The 20,042-nt window shown below is 60.8% G+C and overlaps 2 protein-coding genes across 13 annotated transcripts in view; one reads left to right on the top strand and one right to left on the bottom strand.

The window, feature by feature from the left end:
* DCST2 (DC-STAMP domain containing 2) overlaps window positions 1–1,203 on the top strand; it is a 34,083-nt gene extending 32,880 nt beyond the window's left edge. For 6 of the 8 annotated variants that reach the window (XM_017947516.3, XM_021924474.2, XM_021924471.2 and 3 more), the window contains one exon: window positions 398–1,203. In XM_017947516.3, coding sequence (XP_017803005.2) covers window positions 398–711 — 314 coding nt within the window. In that variant the 3' untranslated portion in view covers window positions 712–1,203. The remainder of the gene's footprint in view (window positions 1–397) is intronic. The other 2 variants (XM_003892736.3, XM_017947510.2) reach the window with 1 other exon arrangement.
* ZBTB7B (zinc finger and BTB domain containing 7B) lies at window positions 633–16,761 on the bottom strand. Of its 5 annotated transcripts, XM_031653399.1 has the most exons (5): window positions 10,451–11,559; window positions 9,048–9,187; window positions 8,432–8,531; window positions 3,343–4,502; window positions 633–2,937 (listed from the first exon to the last, which is right to left on the bottom strand). In XM_031653399.1, the coding sequence occupies exons 3-5, from the start codon at window positions 8,525–8,527 to the stop codon at window positions 2,472–2,474; spliced, it is 1,722 nt and encodes a 573-aa protein (XP_031509259.1). In that variant the 5' UTR covers window positions 8,528–8,531; window positions 9,048–9,187; window positions 10,451–11,559; the 3' UTR covers window positions 633–2,471. The 5 variants fall into 5 exon arrangements, with proteins under 5 accessions (XP_031509259.1, XP_031509262.1, XP_009180781.1 ...); XM_031653402.1 differs by lacking the exons at window positions 8,432–8,531; window positions 9,048–9,187; window positions 10,451–11,559 and adding exons at window positions 5,065–5,143; window positions 16,489–16,690; XM_009182517.4 differs by lacking the exon at window positions 10,451–11,559 and having other exon boundaries at window positions 9,048–10,034.
* Window positions 16,762–20,042: the final 3,281 nt, after the last annotated feature.

Genomic DNA, 20,042 nt, shown 5'->3' with positions numbered 1-20,042 from the left:
AGTGTGAATGGGACGGTGGAGGTCGTGATGAGTCGAGAGGTTGAAGGGGAAGCAAAGCTTTCTTTTCAGAGGTTCTAGAGGGCCCAGTGAAAGGATAAGCTGGGTCAGCAGAGGGGACAGCTTGAGCCTTGAGCAGGTGTGACCACTGAGGTCACTAGTGGTTCCGCCCTTCCTAGCCATGTGGCCTCAGGCAAGTCACTGCCCCTGCTCAGCATCAGCCTAAAATCAGAAAATATCTACAGCCATGGGCTGGTATGCCTCGTGGGTCTGAGAGAGCAGGAGTTCCTCATAAAGAACAGGAGCTGGATCTGAACAGATGGGGCAGGGCAGGGGGCAGGGATGCACCTGTGAAGACAGAAGGTGGGTGATCCAGCCACACCCTTCCTCTCCTCACTAGTGACCTGGATGAGGAGAAGGGGCCTCAGCAGAGAAAGCACGGGCAGCAGCCCTTACCTGAAGCCCATCAGCCTATTAGCATTCTCACCAGCCCTGAGCCCCACAGACCACCTGAGACATCCTCCACCCCCAAAGCAGCCCCCACTCCAGCTTCAGAACCCTCAGTCCCTCTCTCACCTCCCTCTCCTCCTGATCCTTCCCACCTACCCCCCAAATAAACCAAAAGTGGACACAAGTGTGAATCTTAAATTATTATTATTTCTTCCTGTCGCTTACACCCTTGGTCGGGGGGTTGGGATGGGGGGAGGGGAATAGGACGGGGGGAGTGCCTCTCCCCCTAAGGCACTGACTGGGAAAGCCGAAAGTAGGGAGAAAGGAGGCCACATTGTCCCCACTCTCTGGGGCTGGGCCCCAGGTCTCCCCAGCCCTGGGCTCCCCCCATCACCTGAAATGCTAAGATGAGGCCCAGGACAACCCGACCTCCCTGCCACCCCAATATATTACATCATCACTTTTTAAATAGATACAGGGACTGGTCCCGCTACCCCCTCCCTGTGACCCCTCCCCACTGTTAGGGGTACCTGGGCAGCTGTGCAAATGGGCATGGGGGTGCATGGAAGGGAGGAAGAGCACCGGGCCCCTGAACCTGCCCCTTTTAAGGAGGGGGAGGAGCCGTCAGGCCAGGAAGGGGAAATAGTGCAAGGCAGAGCCCAGGCTGCAAAAGGGGTCCAGCACCCAGCGAGGAAGGGGGGGTGTCCCCCACCCCCAGCAGAATTGGGTAGTTAAAAATCTGAAACTAGATTTCAAGACCAACAGAAGAGGCTATGTACAGAATGGGGGTGGATTCAATCCTAAGAGAAGAGTGAAGGGATTATTCTCCCCTGCCTGACAGGAAGCCCAGCTGGCAAGGATCTGGGAAGGGGATCACTTTCCCACAGGTCCGCAGCCCCTTTCCCTGCGGCCAAGCGAGAAGTTCTGTGCCCACTGCCTTGGCAAGGGGGCGCCGCTCACCAGCTGGGGTGGCTGAGGAGAAGACAGCTCGCTCCAGTGGCCGCGGGGGGCGCTCGCCCGCTCAGGGCATGGCCGCCAGATGGCGCCGGCTCGCCCGCTCTCCACAAGGCTCTTCCAACCCCTCACCCTGTCCCACACCCTTCGCTGCGCCAGCCCGGGGGCGGCGTGAGTCAGGGGCGGCAGCGGTGGCGGCGGCTCCGGCTCGCACCTGGGCGGGGAGGAGATGGGGAGGAGGAGAAGAGGGTAGGACGCCGCCCGGCCCGCCCTGCCCTCTGGCCCCGGGGAGGGAGCGGCGGGAACAAGACATTCCCTGCCCAGGGCCGCGGGGAGGGAGGGACAGGGAGGGGAGTGGAACGGAGCGGCTCCCCTAGCTGGGCGGGGCCCCTCTCCACTGCCCCCAGGGGCGGGCGAGCCAATCAGGCCACCCTGCCCCCTTCTTCTCCGCGACCCCATGACTCAGCGCCGGCAGCAGGGCGGAGGGGGACTGGGATGGCTCCTTCCTTACAGGCCCAGTCCCCCAGTCTTTCAAGCTTCCACCTGGCTTTCCCCCACCTACCCTTCCTTTGCCGGCCCCCTTTGCATAATTCACTGCCAGGAAAAAGGAACAGAAACCAGGAAGGAGGGGTCTCGGAAGGGAGGGGCAGTCCTTCACCCCCTTACACAGCCAAAACCCCCAAGGGGCAGAGGGGCGGGGCAAGGCTTTGGTCCCAAGCCCCCACCCCCTAGAAACCCGCATAGCCGAAGTGGGACCCACAAATCAGAAATACATTATTGCTTCTACTCCCCAGGAGCAGCTGGGGACAGGGACCCCACTTTTACAATAGAGCTGTAAATATATACACAATATATGTATCACTCCTTGGGGGATCACCCCAATTTGGGGAGCCTCTGCCCCAATACCTTCTTAGCTCGGAATTGGAATGAGGGCTCTGGGAGGAAGGGCTGATGCTGACACCAGCAAGGCTCCGTGCCCCAGACCCCTGCTGTGTCTGTCCTGCGTGCTCCCACTGCTTGGCATGGGTGTCCCCGGCCTTGTGCTGCTTCAGCCTGGCCCTCGTCCCTCTTTAAGAGGACTCCATAGCACCTTCAGCCTGGGGTGTGGTGGGTGCCCCTTCCTCCTCATCGTCATCAGGGGGCCCCGGGGTAGAGACCGGGGGCCCGGTGGGGGCTGACTGCTCCCAGAATCGAGCTAGAGAGAGGCGGAAGGTGTCCAGGTGGCCATTGGAGAGGTCGAGGCCAGCGGGGGATGCAGCAGCCGTAGAGGGTGGCGGGTAGTGGGGTGGTGCATCGTCCTTGCGGCGCCGTCGGGTGCGCACCTCCAGGCAGTTCTGGCCTTTGAGGTGGCGCTGCAGGTGGTCCTCCTTGGCGAAAGCCTTGTGGCACAGGTGGCACTCATAGGGCCGGTCCCCCGTATGCAGGTGCATGTGGTTCTTGAGGTCGTAGCTGTGCAGGAAGCGGGCTGGGCAGTGCGGGCACGAGTAGGGGCGCTCTCCCGTGTGCTTCCGCATGTGGATCTTCAGCTTGTCGTTCCTGGCACAGGCAGGGGTGAGGGGCAGGGAGGTGTTCAGGATGGGATCCCTGGCTCCTTCTGGTCATACCACCCTGGCCTTGTCCCATCCCTGTCCCTCACCATTTGTTACCCCACTATTGCCCCAGCATACCCTGCTGGCTCACCTCTAGCTTAACGAGGGCTTGCCATTATCCACTCCTCTGCTTCCAGCACTGCCCTCCTGGGCACCAAATCCTTCATGCTCCAGACCCACCCCCCCCGCTGGTTTGTTTTATTCTGCTCTCCTCATTCCAGTAACCCACTCATGTCCCAGTCCCTCCACGACCACCTACCTCCACCTCGGGTCTCCTAACTCCTTCCCCCTCTCCTCCCACCCTGTCCCCTACCCACGACCCCTGCCGGGCCCTTCCCCACTTGCTGCTCACCGGGTGAATCGAACACCGCAGACCTCGCAGGCAAAAGGCTTCTCGCCTGTGTGGGTCCTCATGTGGCGAGGCAGTTTGCCCGCCCCATGGATGATCTTGTGGCAGACAGGACACTCCTGAGGCATCTGGGAGCGGCGTTTGCGCACCAGCTTGTCTTGGCCGTCCAGGCCTGGTGCCAGGTTGTCCTGGTGCAGGGAGCTTAGGTAGGCCATCAGGTCAGGATCGATGGCATCCTCATCTGAGCCCAGCTCCTCTGGGGACAGCGGGGGCCCGCCACCCTGCGCCAGCCCATAGGCTGGGGGATATACCAGCTCCTCTTCTTCTTCCTCACCCTCATAGGGTTCGTAGCTCTGGGGCCCCTCAGGAGGGGAGGCGGTTCCTGTGGGAGGGCTGTAGCTGTCCCCCAGCCCACTGCCCCCACTGCTGCCCACTCTACCCGCCACCTCCTCCTCCTCATAGGTCAAGGGATGGGCAGGTACTGCGGGCACCTCAGGGACTAGGTGGTTTGCTCTGGCCCCCTTGGTTTGCAGGAAAGCTTTCCGGGGCTTGCGGCTGCGGCGGGCAACAGGCCGAGGTGGCGGTGGTGGAGGTGGTGGGAGGGGCACCTGTGGAGGACTGTCTTCACCATTGGGAACTCCAGAGGCTGTGGCTGTGGCAAAGGCCTGCAGATACTGGCGGGCTCGCTCACAGTCATCCTCGTCTGGGCTGGGAGCTTCTAGCCCACTGCCCTGCAGAATCTCCATGCAAGCAGCGATGACACACGGGATCTCCAGCAGGCGGGCAGCCTGGAGCACAGCTGGCATGTTGGCGCTGCTGGTGGTCAGTGTGGCTGTATAGGCAAATTCAAGGAGGGCGCCTAGTGCCTCTGGCCCTACAAAGTCCAGCTCACACACACCTGCTCCTGCTCCCCCAGCGGCTGTCCCGCTGCCCCCGGCCCCCGTGACAGCTCCGCCACCGCCCTCAGTGAATAGCTTCTTGAAGTAGTGGCTACAGGCAGCTAGCACAGCCCTGTGGGTGCGGTATTCAAGGCCCTGCGTCCGGATGGTGAGGTCACATAGGTGGCCCAGCTGGCGCTGCTCATTGAGGCAGCTCAGGAGCTCACTGCTGTGGTCCGGGAATGGAATCCCAATCAGGTCATCCTCGGGGCTCCCCATCTTCTCCTGCAGAGTCAAATAGAGGGGAGGTTAAGAGCGCTCAGCCCATAGGGGTCTGGGGAAAGAGGACCAACTTTAGCCAATACTTATTGAAGGATGACTACATGCCAGTCACCCTTCTGCGTACTTTACACTCATTTCATCTTCCAAAACCCTCCAAAGTATGATCATCATCTGTTTCACAGACAAGGAAACTGAGGTTCAGACAGGTGAAGTGATTTTCCAAGTTAAGTGCAGAACAGTATTTGAATTCAGGCAGTGGGCCCGGTCCTTGTTCCTAACCACTACACTGTTCTATTCTGCCTCTGTGGCAGCAGGAGCCCTGCCTTTCTGGCCTTTTCATAGAGGTCCATCTGTGTCACCTGCCCCCTTCCCCATCTCTTTGGAAGGAGCAGTGGACTGGGAGCTAAGATGCCTGGGTCCTGGTTCAGGCTTCATAAAGAATTGGCTGAAGGACCGGGGGTGGTACTGGCAGCTGGCCTCAGTCATTTGAAAAGTGAGGTAACGGTCTTTGTAGTGAAACCTCCTCATAACCTGGGGAGAGGCCAATGAGAGAGTTCAGACTCACACTGGACCAATATCTGCTGGAGGCCAGGCACAGACAGGTGCTTTAACTCAAGTTATCTCTCTCCAAAGCGGCTAGGACACTGTAAAACATATGCAAACAAGAGAAGGCAGCTTCCAAGCATCATCCTCTTCCTCCTCGTGCCCCTCCCCTGGCTACCAAAGGTTCATCTCCCCTTCTAGATCCCCCGCTTCTTGAGGCCAAACGGGAAACACAGCTCCCAGCATCCCTCCCCCCACATCCTCCCCTCCCCCATGGGGCCAAGGAGCAGCCACCCTTTGCTGGGGTGTCACTGGCTGGCGCGGTTGCTTCCTGCCCCGCACAGATAAGCATCGCCCCCGCCCCCTCCCCCACTGCCAATAGGCCAAGTTCCAGTCCCACCCCCCAACTCCCCCTCAGCTACTGCCACCCCTCTCTCCGTATTCCAGGAGAGCCACATCTCCAGAGGGCCTTGGTCCTGCTCTCTATCCTTTACCCTCCAACGCCCAGCCACAGGAGGTGGGTGCAGAGCAGCCAGCCATCCCAAGGCTGGCAGAGGTGTGGGCAGGGGTTGGGGCCTGGAAGGGGGTGAGACCTGCTTTAAATCCTGGCTCTGCCACTATCTTGCTGAATGACCTTGGGAAAGTCATTTCTCTCTGTGCTTCCATTTCCTCAGCTGTGCAAAGAGGGGGTGGAAGTAGTGGCCCCAATGGCTCAGCCCTTCAGCCCTGACATTTTGTGGGTCTGGAGCAACTGGAGACAGTGCTGGGGCCTGGAAAGAGCTGGGCTCTGGAGTCAGCCAGGTTTGAGTTTGAATCCTGTCTCTGCCACCAGTTAGCTCCATGACCTTAAACAAGTGATTTAATCTCTGAGCCGCCTTCCTCGTCTGTAATATAGGATAATTCCACCTGACTCCTAGAGTTGTGGTGAGGGTTAAATGAGACCAAATATGGCACAATGTCTGATACACAGTGGGGATTCAATAAATGTTCTGGCCTTGGCCTAGCCTGGGGTCAGATTCCACTATACAGATGGCCTCTGTTAAGAAAACTACTTGGGGACAGGTCAGCCTCCCTCCCTCAAATCACCCTGAGGGAACCAGGCTACTACTAGCTACATGACTTTGGATAAGTCACTTCCTTTCCTGAGGAGGCCTGTTCCTCATATGTAATATTAAAGACTACCCCTGTTGATCCTTAGGGCAAGTCCCACTGATATTTTGTCAGTGTCCCCTCTGCCGCGTCAGCAGCTGTTCAGCCCTGGCCATTGATGGGGAAAGGTTTTTTTTGGGGGGGTGGGGGAGTGAATGGGGGAGTTAAGCCACAAATTTTTTTTTTTTTTTTTTTTTTGAGACGGAGTCTCGCACTGTCGCCCAGGCTGGAGTGCAGTGGCCGGATCTCAGCTCACTGCAAGCTCTGCCTCCCAGGTTTACGCCATTCTCCTACCTCAGCCTCCCGAGTAGCTGGGACTACAGATGCCCGCCACCTCGTCCGGCTAGTTTTTTGTATTTTTTTGTAGAGACGGGGTTTCACCGTGTTAGCCAGGATGGTCTCGATCTCCTGACCTCGTGATCCGCCCGTCTGAGCCTCCCAAAGTGCTGGGATTACAGGCTTGAGCCACCGCGCCCGGCCACAGATTTTCTCTTTAGGACACAAGAACTGCATTATCTGTGTCTGCCTCCCTGCCTGCCCCCTTCATTGCAAGGCCAGGGCTCCTACACAGAAACCTTAGGTGAGCAGCACCCGCATGTCCGTCTTTGCTTGTAAGCCACATCTAGGCACCCTTAGATAGCCCACCTGTTTCCACCTTAAGTCCTCAAACCACTTCTCTCCCTAGGAACCAAGCCATCTGAGAGCTCTCCCTGCTCCCTTTAATCCTCCTGACTGTACTTTACAAATGGTACAAGTGGCAAATGGCCCCCAGACTTGGGAACAAACAAAAGCCAGGTGGGCAGCAGCAGCAGGAGGAGCAGCAGCAACAGTGGCTGTAGCCACTTAAGCAGCAGTAGGCACCCTCCTGGGCCCAAGTGGATCCTGTCCTTCCTAAGGGGGATGGGTGGGGCTGTCCTCGCTGTCCATTGGCTGGGAGCTGGGCACTGGCAGGCACGTGGCTCACCCCATCCCTCTCCCTCCTTCCCTGCCCACCCCACCCATTCCCGCTGCTAAGCCCGCCTCCTTTCTCCCACCCCAGGGCCGGTCTCCGTGGCAACTTGGTGTGGTGGGGGCGCTGATTGGCTGACCTCACTGTCAGGTCACAGGCTCAGGCTCGTTCACCACGCAACTCACACAGGGATTGGGCAAGGGTGGGTGTTTAACTCCTTAGGCCCAAATCCAATGCCCATGGCCAAGAGGTAGCAATGAAAGAGGGGGAGAGGCAGAGGACATGCGTGGGAAGGAGAGGGTGTTCATAAGGTTCTCTAGCTTCTGGGAAACTCCCCTAACCCTTACCCAGGGTTCTAGCACCCATGCCAATATAGGTGCCACCTGGAGCTATGGTGGTGCCAACCAGGCCAAGGGGCCCTCCTAGGCCCATCATCTGGGAGGGATGGGTGGGGCGAAGGCGTCCCTTCTTTCTGCCAGGGTAGGGCACTGGTGCCAGGGTGCCCACCCCACCTTGGGCACCTTTCCCACCTCTGCATCCCAGAGGGCCCAGTCCCCTGACGCCCCATGAAGGCGGCCCATCCCCACCCAGTCTGGCATGCCCCCTCTTGCTAAGACCTCGTGGGCATGGGCGTGTGTGGTGGTTGGGGGTGCAGTTGTGCCAGGGAACCGGGCAAGGTCTGTTTGGTCTGTTTGCCTGGTAGGGGGAAGAACTGGGGGCCCCGCCCCATCACTCCCCTCTTTCCCGCCACCCCCCCAGGCTCCCCTCACTGTCAGGCCTGCTAGACCGGCCAAGCCGGTGGGCAGCTCTCTTGAAACTGGGCCCTGAGTCAAGCCTGCCCTATCTTTGGTTGGGGGAAGACTTCAGGGTGAGAAAGTTGGGAGGGGGTAAAGGTGGGAGTGCCTATCACCTACCCTTCAGTGCTCAAGGACACCTGGCAGGGTATGTCCAGCACCAAGAAACCAAAAGGTGGAGGCCACTGGCCCGGTCTTGGAAAGAAAAGGGAGACAGGAACTCTTTCCAGATGCTGACCTCAGGCAGGGTCCAGTGCAGGGCTGGGGGCCACTAGGGCCAACACTGCTGGCTTGAGCCAGCCGAAGGGCAGGGATAGGAGGCCCTGAACAGGGCAGCTGAGTAAAGCTGGCCCCCCTTTCCCCACCCTGGGGATTAGGGGAGTGAGGCTTAGTGTGGGGGGCAGCAGGCAGAACCAGGATTAGCGGCGGAGAAAATAGATATGGGCCTGAGACACAGGCACACAGAGCCCCCCCTCCCCAGGTTCCAAGGCCCCTACCTCTAGGCTCTGCCAGGGAGCCTGAGAGGGGCCTGGCCAGGCTTCTCCAGGAGCAGCAGCTTGGGGTGAGGGAGGATGAGGACCAGGCTGTAACATCTTCCTGCCAGGGATGATGGAGAGACCTGAGGCTCTTCCCAACGCTCCTGGTGCCTTGGCTGGCCACCCCTCCCCCTTACTTCTGTCTCCTTTCTCCCTCCAACCCCCACCCCAACTCCAGCCTCAGGTTCTCTTCCTGTTTTTTTGGAACTAAGTTTGCACGAAGCCAGGGCTTTGGCCTGCGTCTGGACCAGGGGGGTGGGGAAATTGGACAGCCAGTCCAAAGTCCTAAGGGACCCAGGAATCCTTATTCTCCAGCTTCCTCCACCACTTCTCAGGGCCTCTGGGGCCCAGGGGCCGAAGCCATCTGGATTGCCCAGTTGGGGAGGGAAGGTAAAGGGGCTGAACCTCTTCTCACATGAGGACTAGAAGGGCTTCAAAGAAGAGGTTCTTTGCCCAGGGATGCTCTGACATTTATGGAGCTCTTCTCTCCCCACCCCAGCCCCTCCAAGCTTGTGCATGCCTTCCCCATCCCCCATATGACGCTTCCCCTCCTAACCTCACCACCCCCAGCACTCACACTTCCTGGGGGCCGAGGCGGGGAAGAGAGACCGCAAGCCACGAAGGGGGAAGGAGGCGAGGGGAGTTGGCTGCTTCCCGGTGCTGTGGGGGTTAAGTCTCTACCCAGCTCCAAATCCCCCAGTCCTGGTTCTGGGGCTCCTGAAATGAGGTAGACCTTAATGCTTCCCTACATTTTCTTTCCATGACACAAGCCCTTGCCCATAGCCCCTTAGTCTCCACCAAGGGAAATATGAGGGAGATAAAAGATGGCGGAGGAAGGAATGGGGGCAATTCTCCCAGCCTTCGCACCACCACCTTTGGGTATTCCCTGCCATCAGCCAGCCTCTACTCTTGCCCTTCTCTTGGCCTCCTTGTTCTCATTGCCTCCTTCGACCCTTGTCTTCCCTCCGCAAGTCCACCCTTTGCATTCCTTCCTTCAGCCCTCCTTGAACTCCGCACCCTCTCCACCACATCAGTGTCCCTAGGCCTCCTCCCAGGAACTGTCCCCGCCTCTCCTTTCTCTTCCCCTTGGTTCTCTCTTGCTCAAACCTCTCCACTGTCTCCATTGGCCCCCTGCTTCGAGCATCCCTTCCCTTCTCCCCAGGCATGTGAGGGGTGGAGAGAGGCAGAGGAATTAAATCAGGGGCCAGGCCTGCCCTCCAACACCTGGTCTTGCCAAAAGATGGTTGAGTTTAGGGCATCCACGCCCCACTTTTGGATGAAGCAGGGGACCACAATTTGGGAGCCAGTTGGGGAGAATAAGTGGTGGAGGGGGGTTTGCAGCGAGAGCGGATGTGGGGTGGGGGTGGAGGGACAACCTGTGCCTCTGTGCCCGTCAGAGTTTCCAGCCCTGGAGCTGCTGGACTTTCCCCGGAGGGTGCCCACCCTGGACCAGGCAATTGTCCACTTGGACAGACTCTGGCCATCAGGATTCTCAGCAGGGTCTGCCTGGACAGTGCCAGCTCCCCTTAGGGCCTGAGGAGACCGCACAAGGTGCCAGGGTCTGCCCTGTGCCCACCCCCTCCCCCCAGCCTAGTGTCTCCAGCTGGGTAACCGAGCTGGCTGGTAACCCCACACCCGCCAAGCCGCCGGCAGAAACCTGAGCCCCCCAGCCCCAGAGGACACCCCAGCCCGATCTCCGGAGCCCGGCTCTCTGCCAGCCTGACCAGCCTTCTGGCCTGGCCCAGCAATCACTCAGTCCCTATAGGCCGCTCTTCTGCCTCTCCTGATCCGCTCGGGTCCCCTTAGACACTGAAGCCTCCCCACATTCCCGCTTCTCAAGCCCTCAGTTCCCTAAACTCTCTTGTGAAGTCTGGGCACCCTCTTCCTGGCCTGTTTTTCAGTCCTCTGACCCTAGGCTAATTCTAGGCCTCCAAGCCCCCCTGGGGCCTGATCTCCCAAGCCAGAGCAGGGCCTACTCACCTGAATGCTGAGGGGCCTGGCGGCAACTCCTCCTGGCCCCTGGGGGCAGCAGGTTGGGACAGGTGGGGGAGGGCCAGGCTTGGGGGGAGGTAGGGTGGCTGTTCCCCGCTCCAGCTCCCTCCTTCAAAGGGGCCGCCCACGACCTGGCCCAGCCCCTCCCCCCTACAGCCTTAACCCTCTGGGTGCTGTCCCCCCTCCCCCCAGCTTGGAGGGAGGGGTTACCGGAGGGCTGGCGGCGTGGGAGAGGGCCCAGAGTCTCTGCCTGTGGTGCCCGAAGCCCCAGCAGAACCCACCCGCTCCTGTCCTTACTCAGTCCTAAAAGAGGAAAAAGGTGAGGGGTAGGAAAGGTAGGAGCTGGGACAGTCCAGGAGGACAGAGATGAGGAGGAGCAATGGGAGAGGCTACTGGAGGTGGGACCAGGAGAAGGAAGAAGGGAGGGGAGGGGACAGAGGCGGCAGTGGCCAGAAGAGGGAGGAGGGGAACCCTGGACGGTCAGTGCCAGGGGTGACAGGTGCCTGGGTCCCAGCCCCTCAGAATATGTGGGATGGGGACCACAAGGAGGCCTTCTAGACCCCAGCAGGCTCCTCAGTCCCCCTGGGAGCTGGCCGAATTCTCCCTACCTTGTACTGGGCTGGGGCCCTCAGGGGCTGGGCAAGGCGGCACCCCGCCCTCCCCATAGCCTCACCCCAAACCCACTCACATACCACAGTTCCTTGCCCGGGCGCCAACCCCTGCCAACCAGGCCAGGGGGCAGCACTCATGCCAGCCCCCAATAGCCAGGGGGATCAGGGGGTACAGAGCTGGCCTGAGGGGGATAGACAGATTGGGGGAGCTGTGGGCACCGAAAGAGGAAGGAGCCGGGAGGGGGCATCTGCTGGGAAGCGCCTAGCCCCACCCCTTGCGCAAGCTGCTGCCACCCTGGCCGGTTGGGTGGGACCCGCCTGGGCCTGAGGGGCAACTCAGGAGGGCTCTGAGCCCAGACATGGATGGGCCACCAAGTTTCACTTAAACAACTCCTGGGGTCCCTTATTCCTGGAATGAGGAGTGCCCTAGTGTCCCCTAGACACTAGGCCATCCCAAGTCCTGCTAGGCTTGGGGGTACCATAGAAATGCCCCCTAAAGTATCCCCTCCCCTTTCCCCCAACAGCTGCTGGCTCAATGCCGCTGGCCTGCTGCCCCTCACCAGCTCCCGGCCCGGTTGGCACCTACCCACCAGGATGCTGGCAGTCCTGCCCTCCTCTCCCTCCTACCCCCCTGCTCCCAGCGCCCCATGCCAACTGTGGGCCTGAGGTGGGGGAGGGTCACCCTGTGCCTTGGTGCCAGTCTGACGGGCCCAGGCCCCTAGGCCCTACAGATAAGGCCTAAGACCCTGTTCTCAAGCCACCCCCTCAAGAGGTAGCACACTGGTCAGGGCCTACACAGGGAGAGCCTAGGAGGCAATGGACAGCCCTGTGAGCAGTTAATGAAGGCTCCACACCCCAGGGTGGGGGCCAGTGTCTCTCCCTACCACCAGGTGCCAACCTCCCGGCATTCCCCCTGCCCAAGCATTTGCTTGGGCACCAAAGTCCCTGCAATTCCTGAGAGCCCTAGTGCCTGCAGCCTGCGAGGGAGTGGGGTGGGGCTGCTCTCTGCCCTTTGATCCCCATAAAGGGAGGGAACCAGCCTAGAGGGCAGGGGGCAGGGAGGGAGTTCATGGGGCCCCTCTGTTTCACCCCTGCCAGGGACAGCAGGGCAGGGTGTGGGCATCTTTTGGGTGGGGCCCCAAGGTGAGGACGGGTAGCATGTCTCAGCAAGGGAGATGGATGTCAGTCATAGGTACATGGCATCCCATGGCAATGCGATAGCAAGAATAAAGTGGGGGGATGCAGAGGGTACCCACATTCCAACCCATCCCAGTTCTGGTTTTCACCCTCATCAAGAAACACTTCCAGACTCAGCCAAATTGAGAGCTCAAGGACTACAATTCCCAGTGTGCACCACAATTGCTTTGTATGTACCTTGGGAGTTGTAGTACCCCTTGAGAAGCCCTGGGTTCTCCTCTTCCCCAGAGCCTTGCTGATGGGTGGGAAGGGCAGATGACTTGCTCATGAATCTCCAAGGGGGCTAGGTTTAAGAAGAGGTAAAAGGCTAGGATGTCCATGGTGGAGGAAAGAGGACCCCTGCTCCCAGGCAAAGGGGGAGGAAAGGAGGAAGGAAGGAGGAGAGGATGTCTGTTGAAAGGGGCATATGGGTGGGGAGGAGTTGGGGGGACGGTGGAAACAGGAAGGAAATTGAAGCCAGAGACATGAGGTCGAAAGTAAAGGCCTGGGGGAGCCCCACTCTGAGGCCTGTCAGGGACTGGGATGGCATTTCCCCATGCCATTCTGTTGGCCTGGGAGGAAGAAGAGGAATCAGTGATGTCAAAAGATAGCAAATTGATATATTTATGGGGATCACTGTTTCTTTTGCCTCCATCAGCCCTCTTTTGCCTGGGGCACCTTCAAACCTTGAATCTGGCATAGGTATTTGCTGACTGGGAAGCTCTGAAGGCTGACCTGGTTCTGGGGAGGATAGCAGGCAAAGGAAGGGGCTTGGGGAGATCAGGGCTAGGCCTGATGGTGAATATGGTAGAGGTATATGTGGGGTTAGGCCAGATGTAGTCAGGGCAAGTGCTGGCAAATGAGAATGCTATCCTCCAGAGCAGAACCACGGTATCTGGAGGCCTCAGGGAAGAGAGGGCTAAGATGTCCATCCTAAGCTGTGGGACAGGATGAAGAGGGCAGCCCTCTCTGGTCTCCCTGGGGAATTTGTTAAAGGTAGCTTTGTCCCTGTGCCAGTGAATATTAAAGATGGCAATTCAGGGGGCCAGGTGGTAGCTGGGTACCTTTCCCTAGTAGGGGTGGAGGTCAGACGTGGGCAGAGGACCTGCTTTGAAGTCACTTCTCCTGGGCTCCTCAAGGCTCTGGGACAGATGCTTGCAGGCCCCAGCCAAGATTCTTGCCAAGACCTGGGCCTGGCTGGGTGTGGGGGTCTTTCTTGTCCCCACCCCACCAAACACTTGATGGTGGATGACAGCAGCTCTATCCCCTACCTCCCAGTCCCCCAGGCCCGCCTTGGCGCCTGGCCGCTTCTGTGTTGGCAAGAGGTGGGGGGGAGGGGGCAGCGAGGCAACTTCAAACTGTCCGGGCAAAACGTCAAGTTTACTCACGAGTTTACTCAGCACAAGGAGGGGGAAGAGGCCAGGGCGGGCACACCCCATGCCAGGGTCCTATCCATCTGCCTGTCCCCACCTTCCTCCCCCACTGTTCTCTCCTGCCCTAGGCCAAAACAGGCATAGGCCCTAAGGCCTGGTGTCAGGGCAGTCTTAACTCTCAGGAAGGTCAGGGAGCCAAGCGGGACAGAGGCAGGAAGCCCCGCAGCAGGCCCAGAGGCTTCTGTCAGAGGGCAGTGCCCTGCCTGGAGCCCATTCACTACTCATCTTGGGACCTTGGTCTTGGGCCAGAAGAATTGGGTCTCTTAGCCATTAAGAAGGGGGGCAGTACCAGGCCAAACCTCCTCCATCTGAGCAGTCCCCTGGGCAGTGACTTCTGACCTGAAATGCCCAGTCCTAGGCTGTCCCTCAGTCTGATGCCATGCAGGCAGCCATAGGATCAGGGGCTGGTTTTCTCAGCCTTGGCTTGGAATGGGGGGCTGGCATCCTATCTGACCTACTTCCCTTTCCTCCCCACCTGCTTTCATTCTCTGCTTCTCTCCCCCAGCCTTCACTGTCCCCACCCCAGAGCGCTCCGCCCCCCATGCCTGCTGGGCCCCCTCCCCCACCCTTCCCCAGGGTGCCAAGTGCAGGCACACAAAGGGCCTGATGGTGCATTGTTAGCCCAGCCCCCGCTGCCCGCCGCGCCCTCCCTGGGCAGGCACTAGGCCAAGGAGGAGCTGGGGGCCCTGGGTGCCAGGGGGCACCATGGGGAAGAAGGGGACAGCACCTGTCTTCCAGATACTGGGGTCTACATCAGCCAGGGCTGAGTAGTGATGAGAGTCCCATTAGAGCAAGCCTGTCTCCTTGACACCTGAGCCTAGTGGGCACTGCCTTCTTTCTTCCCCAGAGCCCCATTCTGGTGGTATTAACCCCTTTTTGACCCCTATGCCAAGGCTGGGGGTGTATGGTACCCAAGGGAGGGGACAGTGTCTGGGGGTGCCAGCTAGTTGTGCTGTGCCCACAGCAACCATGTAACAGAGGCACGCTGGGGGAGCTGGGGTCCCCGGGGCCAGGGACAGAGGCACTGACAGAGATTTCTCCTTGTTTCATCAGCTGCTCCAGGGGGAGCCCCCTGCCCTTCTCCCCAGTTACCGCTAAGGAGAAACACTAACTACCACCCAGACATAGTCACAAGTATGTCCCTCTCTAGTGCAGCGCAACACTCCTTATGCCCACTCTCTCCTCCCCAACCTGATGCCCACTCCATGCCAGCTCTCCCAGCAGTGCCAGGCGGGTACAGGGGTGACCAAACCAGTTGGTGCGTGTAGGGCAGCAGGAGGCAACCCCATAATCCTCCAGGCCTCATCCCCGCACTCACACATACTCCCTTAGGGAACAGACAGTTCCCATCCTGGTTTAACCCCTCACAGCCCAATCTGGTTCCCCCGCCCCTGATAAGCGGTCTCCCTCCTCCAGGAATAAGTTGGGGGAAGGAGGAATAGCTGCGCTGACTCATTCCCGTTCTCGGCTGCAGCTAGGGGTCTCCAAGGCATTCGGGCGGGGGTCAATTCAAGAACACCCTCCACCTGGCCCGGAAGCCAGGACAGCCAGCCGGTCTCCCCCTCTCCCCAGCACCCACTTCCGGTGTCCCAAACTAGGTCAGCAGCGCTCGTTTCCTGTGGGTCAGCTAGCACCGGCGCCTCTGCCCCTCCCCTGCTCCGGACCCAGGCTCCCCGCCCCCCCGCCCCCCAGGGCGCCCCGAGGTCTCACCACGTCTCAGCCGCCCTTTGATACGTGGGGGTTGTGCGGGGCGGGGGGCAGGGGACCCGCCCTCTCTCTAAACACCAGCAGGGCCGGGGCGCCTGGGCAGGCACGTGTCCGGGCACAACCCGCTGCCCACGCCGCCCCCCCACTCCCGCCCCCACCTCGCTCTGGCCGGGACACGTCGCTCTCTTACTTGGGATGGGGTGGGAGGAGGGAGAGAAAGCTGGAAATTGAAAGCAGCGCCCCCCACCCCTTTGAATGGCAGCCTTCTGCCAGGCTCACTCTGTAGGTTCTACAACAACACTGTAGCGACCCCCACTCTGGGCTGGGGCAGGTGCGCCGGCGCCGGTGGGGGGACGGGCGGTAGGTAGGAGAATTCTTCCTAGTCACCCGCCTTGGCTCTCGGGTTCTGGGGGCATGAGCTGGCGTGGAAAAGGTAGCGGCGGTACTGGAGCCTGAAGGAAGGGAGTGGGATTGAGGGGCAGGGGAGAGAGAGGTCGTTCTATGTCGGTTCGGAGGTTGTTGCTGAGCCCCACTACCGCTGGAGAGAGCGCGGCTCTGGAAGCGCAAGAAACCGTAGTCCAGCCGGTAACTTTCCCCCAAGCAGCGGCTCCTCCTGCGCCCCCCCAACCCCCATGCAACTGGCCTGGGGCCAACCCACCGCGCCAGGGGGCGCGGGGTGGGGGGGTGCGCGTTGTCCTAGTTAGAGTCCGTCAGCGTTTCCATTCCCTCAACTCGGTCCGGTCTGGGGTCTCCCCCTAAAGTCACGAAGGAGACTGGGGAAACGCTCAGCGTCGCCTCACCCCCTCTCCATCCCGAAGCCGCCTGTCTGTCTGATCCCAGGAGAAGTGCAGAGAAAGTTTCTGGGGACCCTCCGCCCAGGGTTGGGGGGCATCCGCAGTTCCTTCTCTGTCTTTCCTCCCAATTAAAACCAATTCCAGAGACCCGGGGTGTTGGGAAAGCACAGGGAAGGGGAGTGGTGGGAATCTGATCTGCATGCGTGTGTATGTGGGGGTCCCACTTACAGGACGGACGAAGGACACTGCAGTAGTCTCGAGTCTAGTGAACCCCGAGCTAGGAGACAAAAGTGGGGTACACTCACCTCTCAGCCGTCGGGTCCGCTGGCTGGAGCTGCTGAGGCTCAGGGTGTGGGAAGAAGCGCGTCCCCCACCAGGCCCGGGGGCTTGGGGCCCTGCTCCGGTCCTGGTCAGAAGGCCGCGGTCAGTTGCTCGCCGCTCGCTGCTGGGGGGCTCCTCCTCCGCCGCCCTCTGCCTCCTCCTGCCGCCCGCCCCCCCTCGGCCGCCAAGAGCCGTACATTCACCTGGCTCCCACCCGCCCCCCCCCCCAGGGCCCGCGCCACCTCCTCTGCCATCTCCCGGTTTCTCAACCGCCCCCCCAGGTCCCCCTCCCTCCGCCCAATAAGGACATAAACTTCAACCCCTTCGTCCAGCCAGTCCCTGCAGAGCGCAGATGGGTCCCTCTCTCCTTTTTTGCCCCCTTCCTCCAAACTCTTACTTAGCTCTCCTAGCCTTTTCCACCCTCCTCCTTTCCCTCCTTCTTTCCTTCTCTCTGTCTCCCTTCACCTGCCGCGGTCCCTCTCTCCCCCCCGTTTCTCCTGCCCCTATCTCTCCCAGTCCACCTTAACTCAAACTCCGCCCCAGGCCCCCATCCAGCCCTTTCCCGCTGCTCTGCCCGCCCCCTGCACGCCACCGCCCTGTCCGCCCATTGGCCTGAATACCCGCTCATCTCCAGTGGGTCTCGCCTTGCTTTCGTCCAGGGAGGGGGCGGAGCCGAGGGGCTGGCCTGGAACCTGGAGAGGAGGGGGGAGGGGGCAGTGTCCGCAGCGGCCAGGGAACCAAGCACCCCCTACAGGGGCTCCCTCTCCTCCAAGAGGGGCTTCTGCAGGGTCAGGACCTCAGGAGGGAAGGGTATGAGAGGTTAGGGATAGGCTGGGTGGGAGTGAATTGGGGACTTAGGGTCTTGAGGGAGGGGGTCCCGTGAGGGGCTATAATCAGGTCAGGGACCTACAAGGGAGGGGGAGGGGGAGCCACCAGGCCTTCAGCTCCGGCCCCTACGCCCCACCCCCTCTCGGAGGGAGCCGGGGAGTTGAGCCTGCGGGCGCCCTGCGTCCCTCCCCACGCGTGACGGTGCCCCGCGGGGAGGGAAGGGCGCCCCGGGCAAGCAGCCTCTGTGCTGTCGCCAGTGCCCGCTGCGGCCTTGGCATTGTCGGAGGGGAGGGGCCCAGTCTGCGAAGGGGGAGGGGGCGCGCTCACGCTTTTGCTCCCCAACTCCATCCCGCGGGTTCCCTAAGTGGAGAAACTGAGTCTCCACCGAGGAGGGATATCTTGACATGGATTCGCTCAGAGACCCAGGTGGCGAGGGGTGCCGGGATGTTTTGGGATGTGTGGTATGTGTAGGTTTTGGGGAGGACCGGTATAAATACTTGGGAGCCCCCCAACTGAGAAAGGTAGCGGGTGAAGGATGTTTCCGACTGAGCCTGCGGAGCTGCGTACCCCAAAGGGCCCCTCCCACTAGTGTCAAACGGAATCACATCAGGCTACCTAGGGCCAGGTTTGGCTCCCCCGCGACAAGCCAGGCCGAACCGGGTCGGACTCGCTTTCCCCTCCCAACCCCCCTCCGCAGGGGGCCTCCCTCCCTTTCCAGCAGGTGGCTCCTCGGGACACCAGCTCAACCTGTTGGACCACAATGGGCGGCGCCAGGGGGGCCCTGGCCCTCACCCGGGCTGACCCGGGATCCCCGCGCATGAGGGGCGGAGTCCAGGTCCCTCCCTCCCTCTTTCTCCCTCTCTCCCTCTCCGCGCCGGGCCGTGACTCAGCCTCGGGGCCGCTGCCCTGCGCCCCAGCCAGGGGCGGAAAGTGTGAGGCGCCCCTGAGGGCTCAGGCCAAACCAAACAGCCCCCCACCCCAGACATTATCTCACTGGAGAATTAGGGGGGCTATAGGAAGGAGGAGGTAGCTGCAGGCATGGGGCGCTCTGGCTCGAGTAATCCGCTCCGGGTTTTCCTGGCGTCCCTGACCCCCTTGGGTCCCGAGGCCGGTCACTGCTCCGGGTTTTCTTCTCAGCCCCGCCGGACAGATTCTGGTCCGGAGGGGCCAGGAGCCGGTGGGGTCCAGGCCGGGGTTTTCCCCGTCCTACTCCAGCCGTCCGGGTAGTGCAGGCCTGGCGAAGGGCTGTGCTAGGAGCTAGGCGGCAGTGCCACAAGTGAAATGGAGAGGGGGCTGCTTTGGGGAGGAAAGGGGATAGCCAAAGAAAGGGGGCGGGGGACAGGGGGTGGGAACGTGGCTCGGGAAGGGCAGGGCCAGGGCTTCCAGAGGCAATATCAGGGCGGGCTCCCTGGCACCAGCCTTTGGGTACAGAAACTCGAAAGGTGCCCAGTGCCTCAGGCTTGTCTCGCTCAACTTCCCCCCTGAGGGTCGCGTTCTACATCTGGCTGAACATGACTGATCTTTCTGCGGCTAGATTGCCACTCCCCACCTCATTCCCAATAGTCCTGGAACCCTCAGTTAGTTCCTCAGTGACGCCCACCCTCCCATGTCTCTTTTTTTCTCCTGGTGCAAATAGCTCCCCTCCTTACTCAGAAATCGGAGTGGGGAACCCCTACTTGAAATTCCCTCTTACCCCAACCCCTAACCACGCCAAACGACCGAAACAGCGGCGGTAGAGAAACGCTGACTGGAGACCCCGCCCCCTCCCTTGAAGCCCCTGCTAGGCCCCAGGGGCCGGCCGCCCCCGCCCCGCCACCAGGCCCAGACTGGAACTGGGAGCTGGAGGGCAAGTGAGGGGCCTGCAGGGGCCGCCTGGGGATAGGGGAGCGTCCCAGATCCTCATGTTAAGACTTAAATTTTTAGGTGACCAGCTAGACCTTAATATTTGGGGAGAGTAGCACGAGTTGGAGAAATACTCAGAGAAGGAAGTGTTTACCCTAAGAGAGGGATGAAAGCCCCGAGTGGGAGGACTGAATACCTGGGGCTGGGGACAGCGACTCGGAGTGAGGGCCAGGTGCCCGGACTGACTGGGCCACGTGCGCCAAAGGGTAGAAGCATAGAAGTTAGATGCTTGCGGAACCTGAGGGAAAGAGGCCTTCAGGTGGCGAGATAGGCGAGGCTTTGCCTGGGCGGGGTCCTGCGTGAGTGGGTCTGGGGGACTGTTTCGGAATGTGGGGAACTGAGCTGCAAGCGGAGTGTCAGCCTGCGCCCGGCGCCCACCTCTTCCCCGCTGCTCCCCCCCATCCTCGACTGCCTCCGCTTCCCTCGAAAAACCCGCCGCCCAGGAAACCGCTGGGGGCGCTCAGACCGCAGACCCCCACGCCCCCCGCCCCCCAGCGCTCCCACCGCGACCGCCCAACCCACCTGAAGGGGCCGTGGCCGCCAGGGGTACCCCCCTCCTGCCGACTCCCCCCAACACCTGCGGGTGGCACTATTTATAACTCCGCGCCTATTCCGGGCCTCTGGGTTGGAGCCGGCTGCCGCGCAGCGCTAATCGCCGCCGGGATCTCTGCGCCCCCCAAAGCCGGGGGAGGTAAATTTAGCTTCAGGAAGCTCAGGGGAACATTTTCCAAAACTCCACGTCCCAGAGAAGGCGAGAGAACCCCTCTGCACTCAGCCTCCCTCCGATCAGCCACCAGGAGGCGCAGGT

This window comes from Papio anubis, chromosome 1 (genome assembly GCF_008728515.1).
Source record: "Papio anubis isolate 15944 chromosome 1, Panubis1.0, whole genome shotgun sequence".
NCBI classification, from domain to species: domain Eukaryota; kingdom Metazoa; phylum Chordata; class Mammalia; order Primates; family Cercopithecidae; genus Papio; species Papio anubis.
Note: the sequence above shows the minus strand (reverse complement) of the source record. Positions and strands in the feature narration are given on the sequence as shown.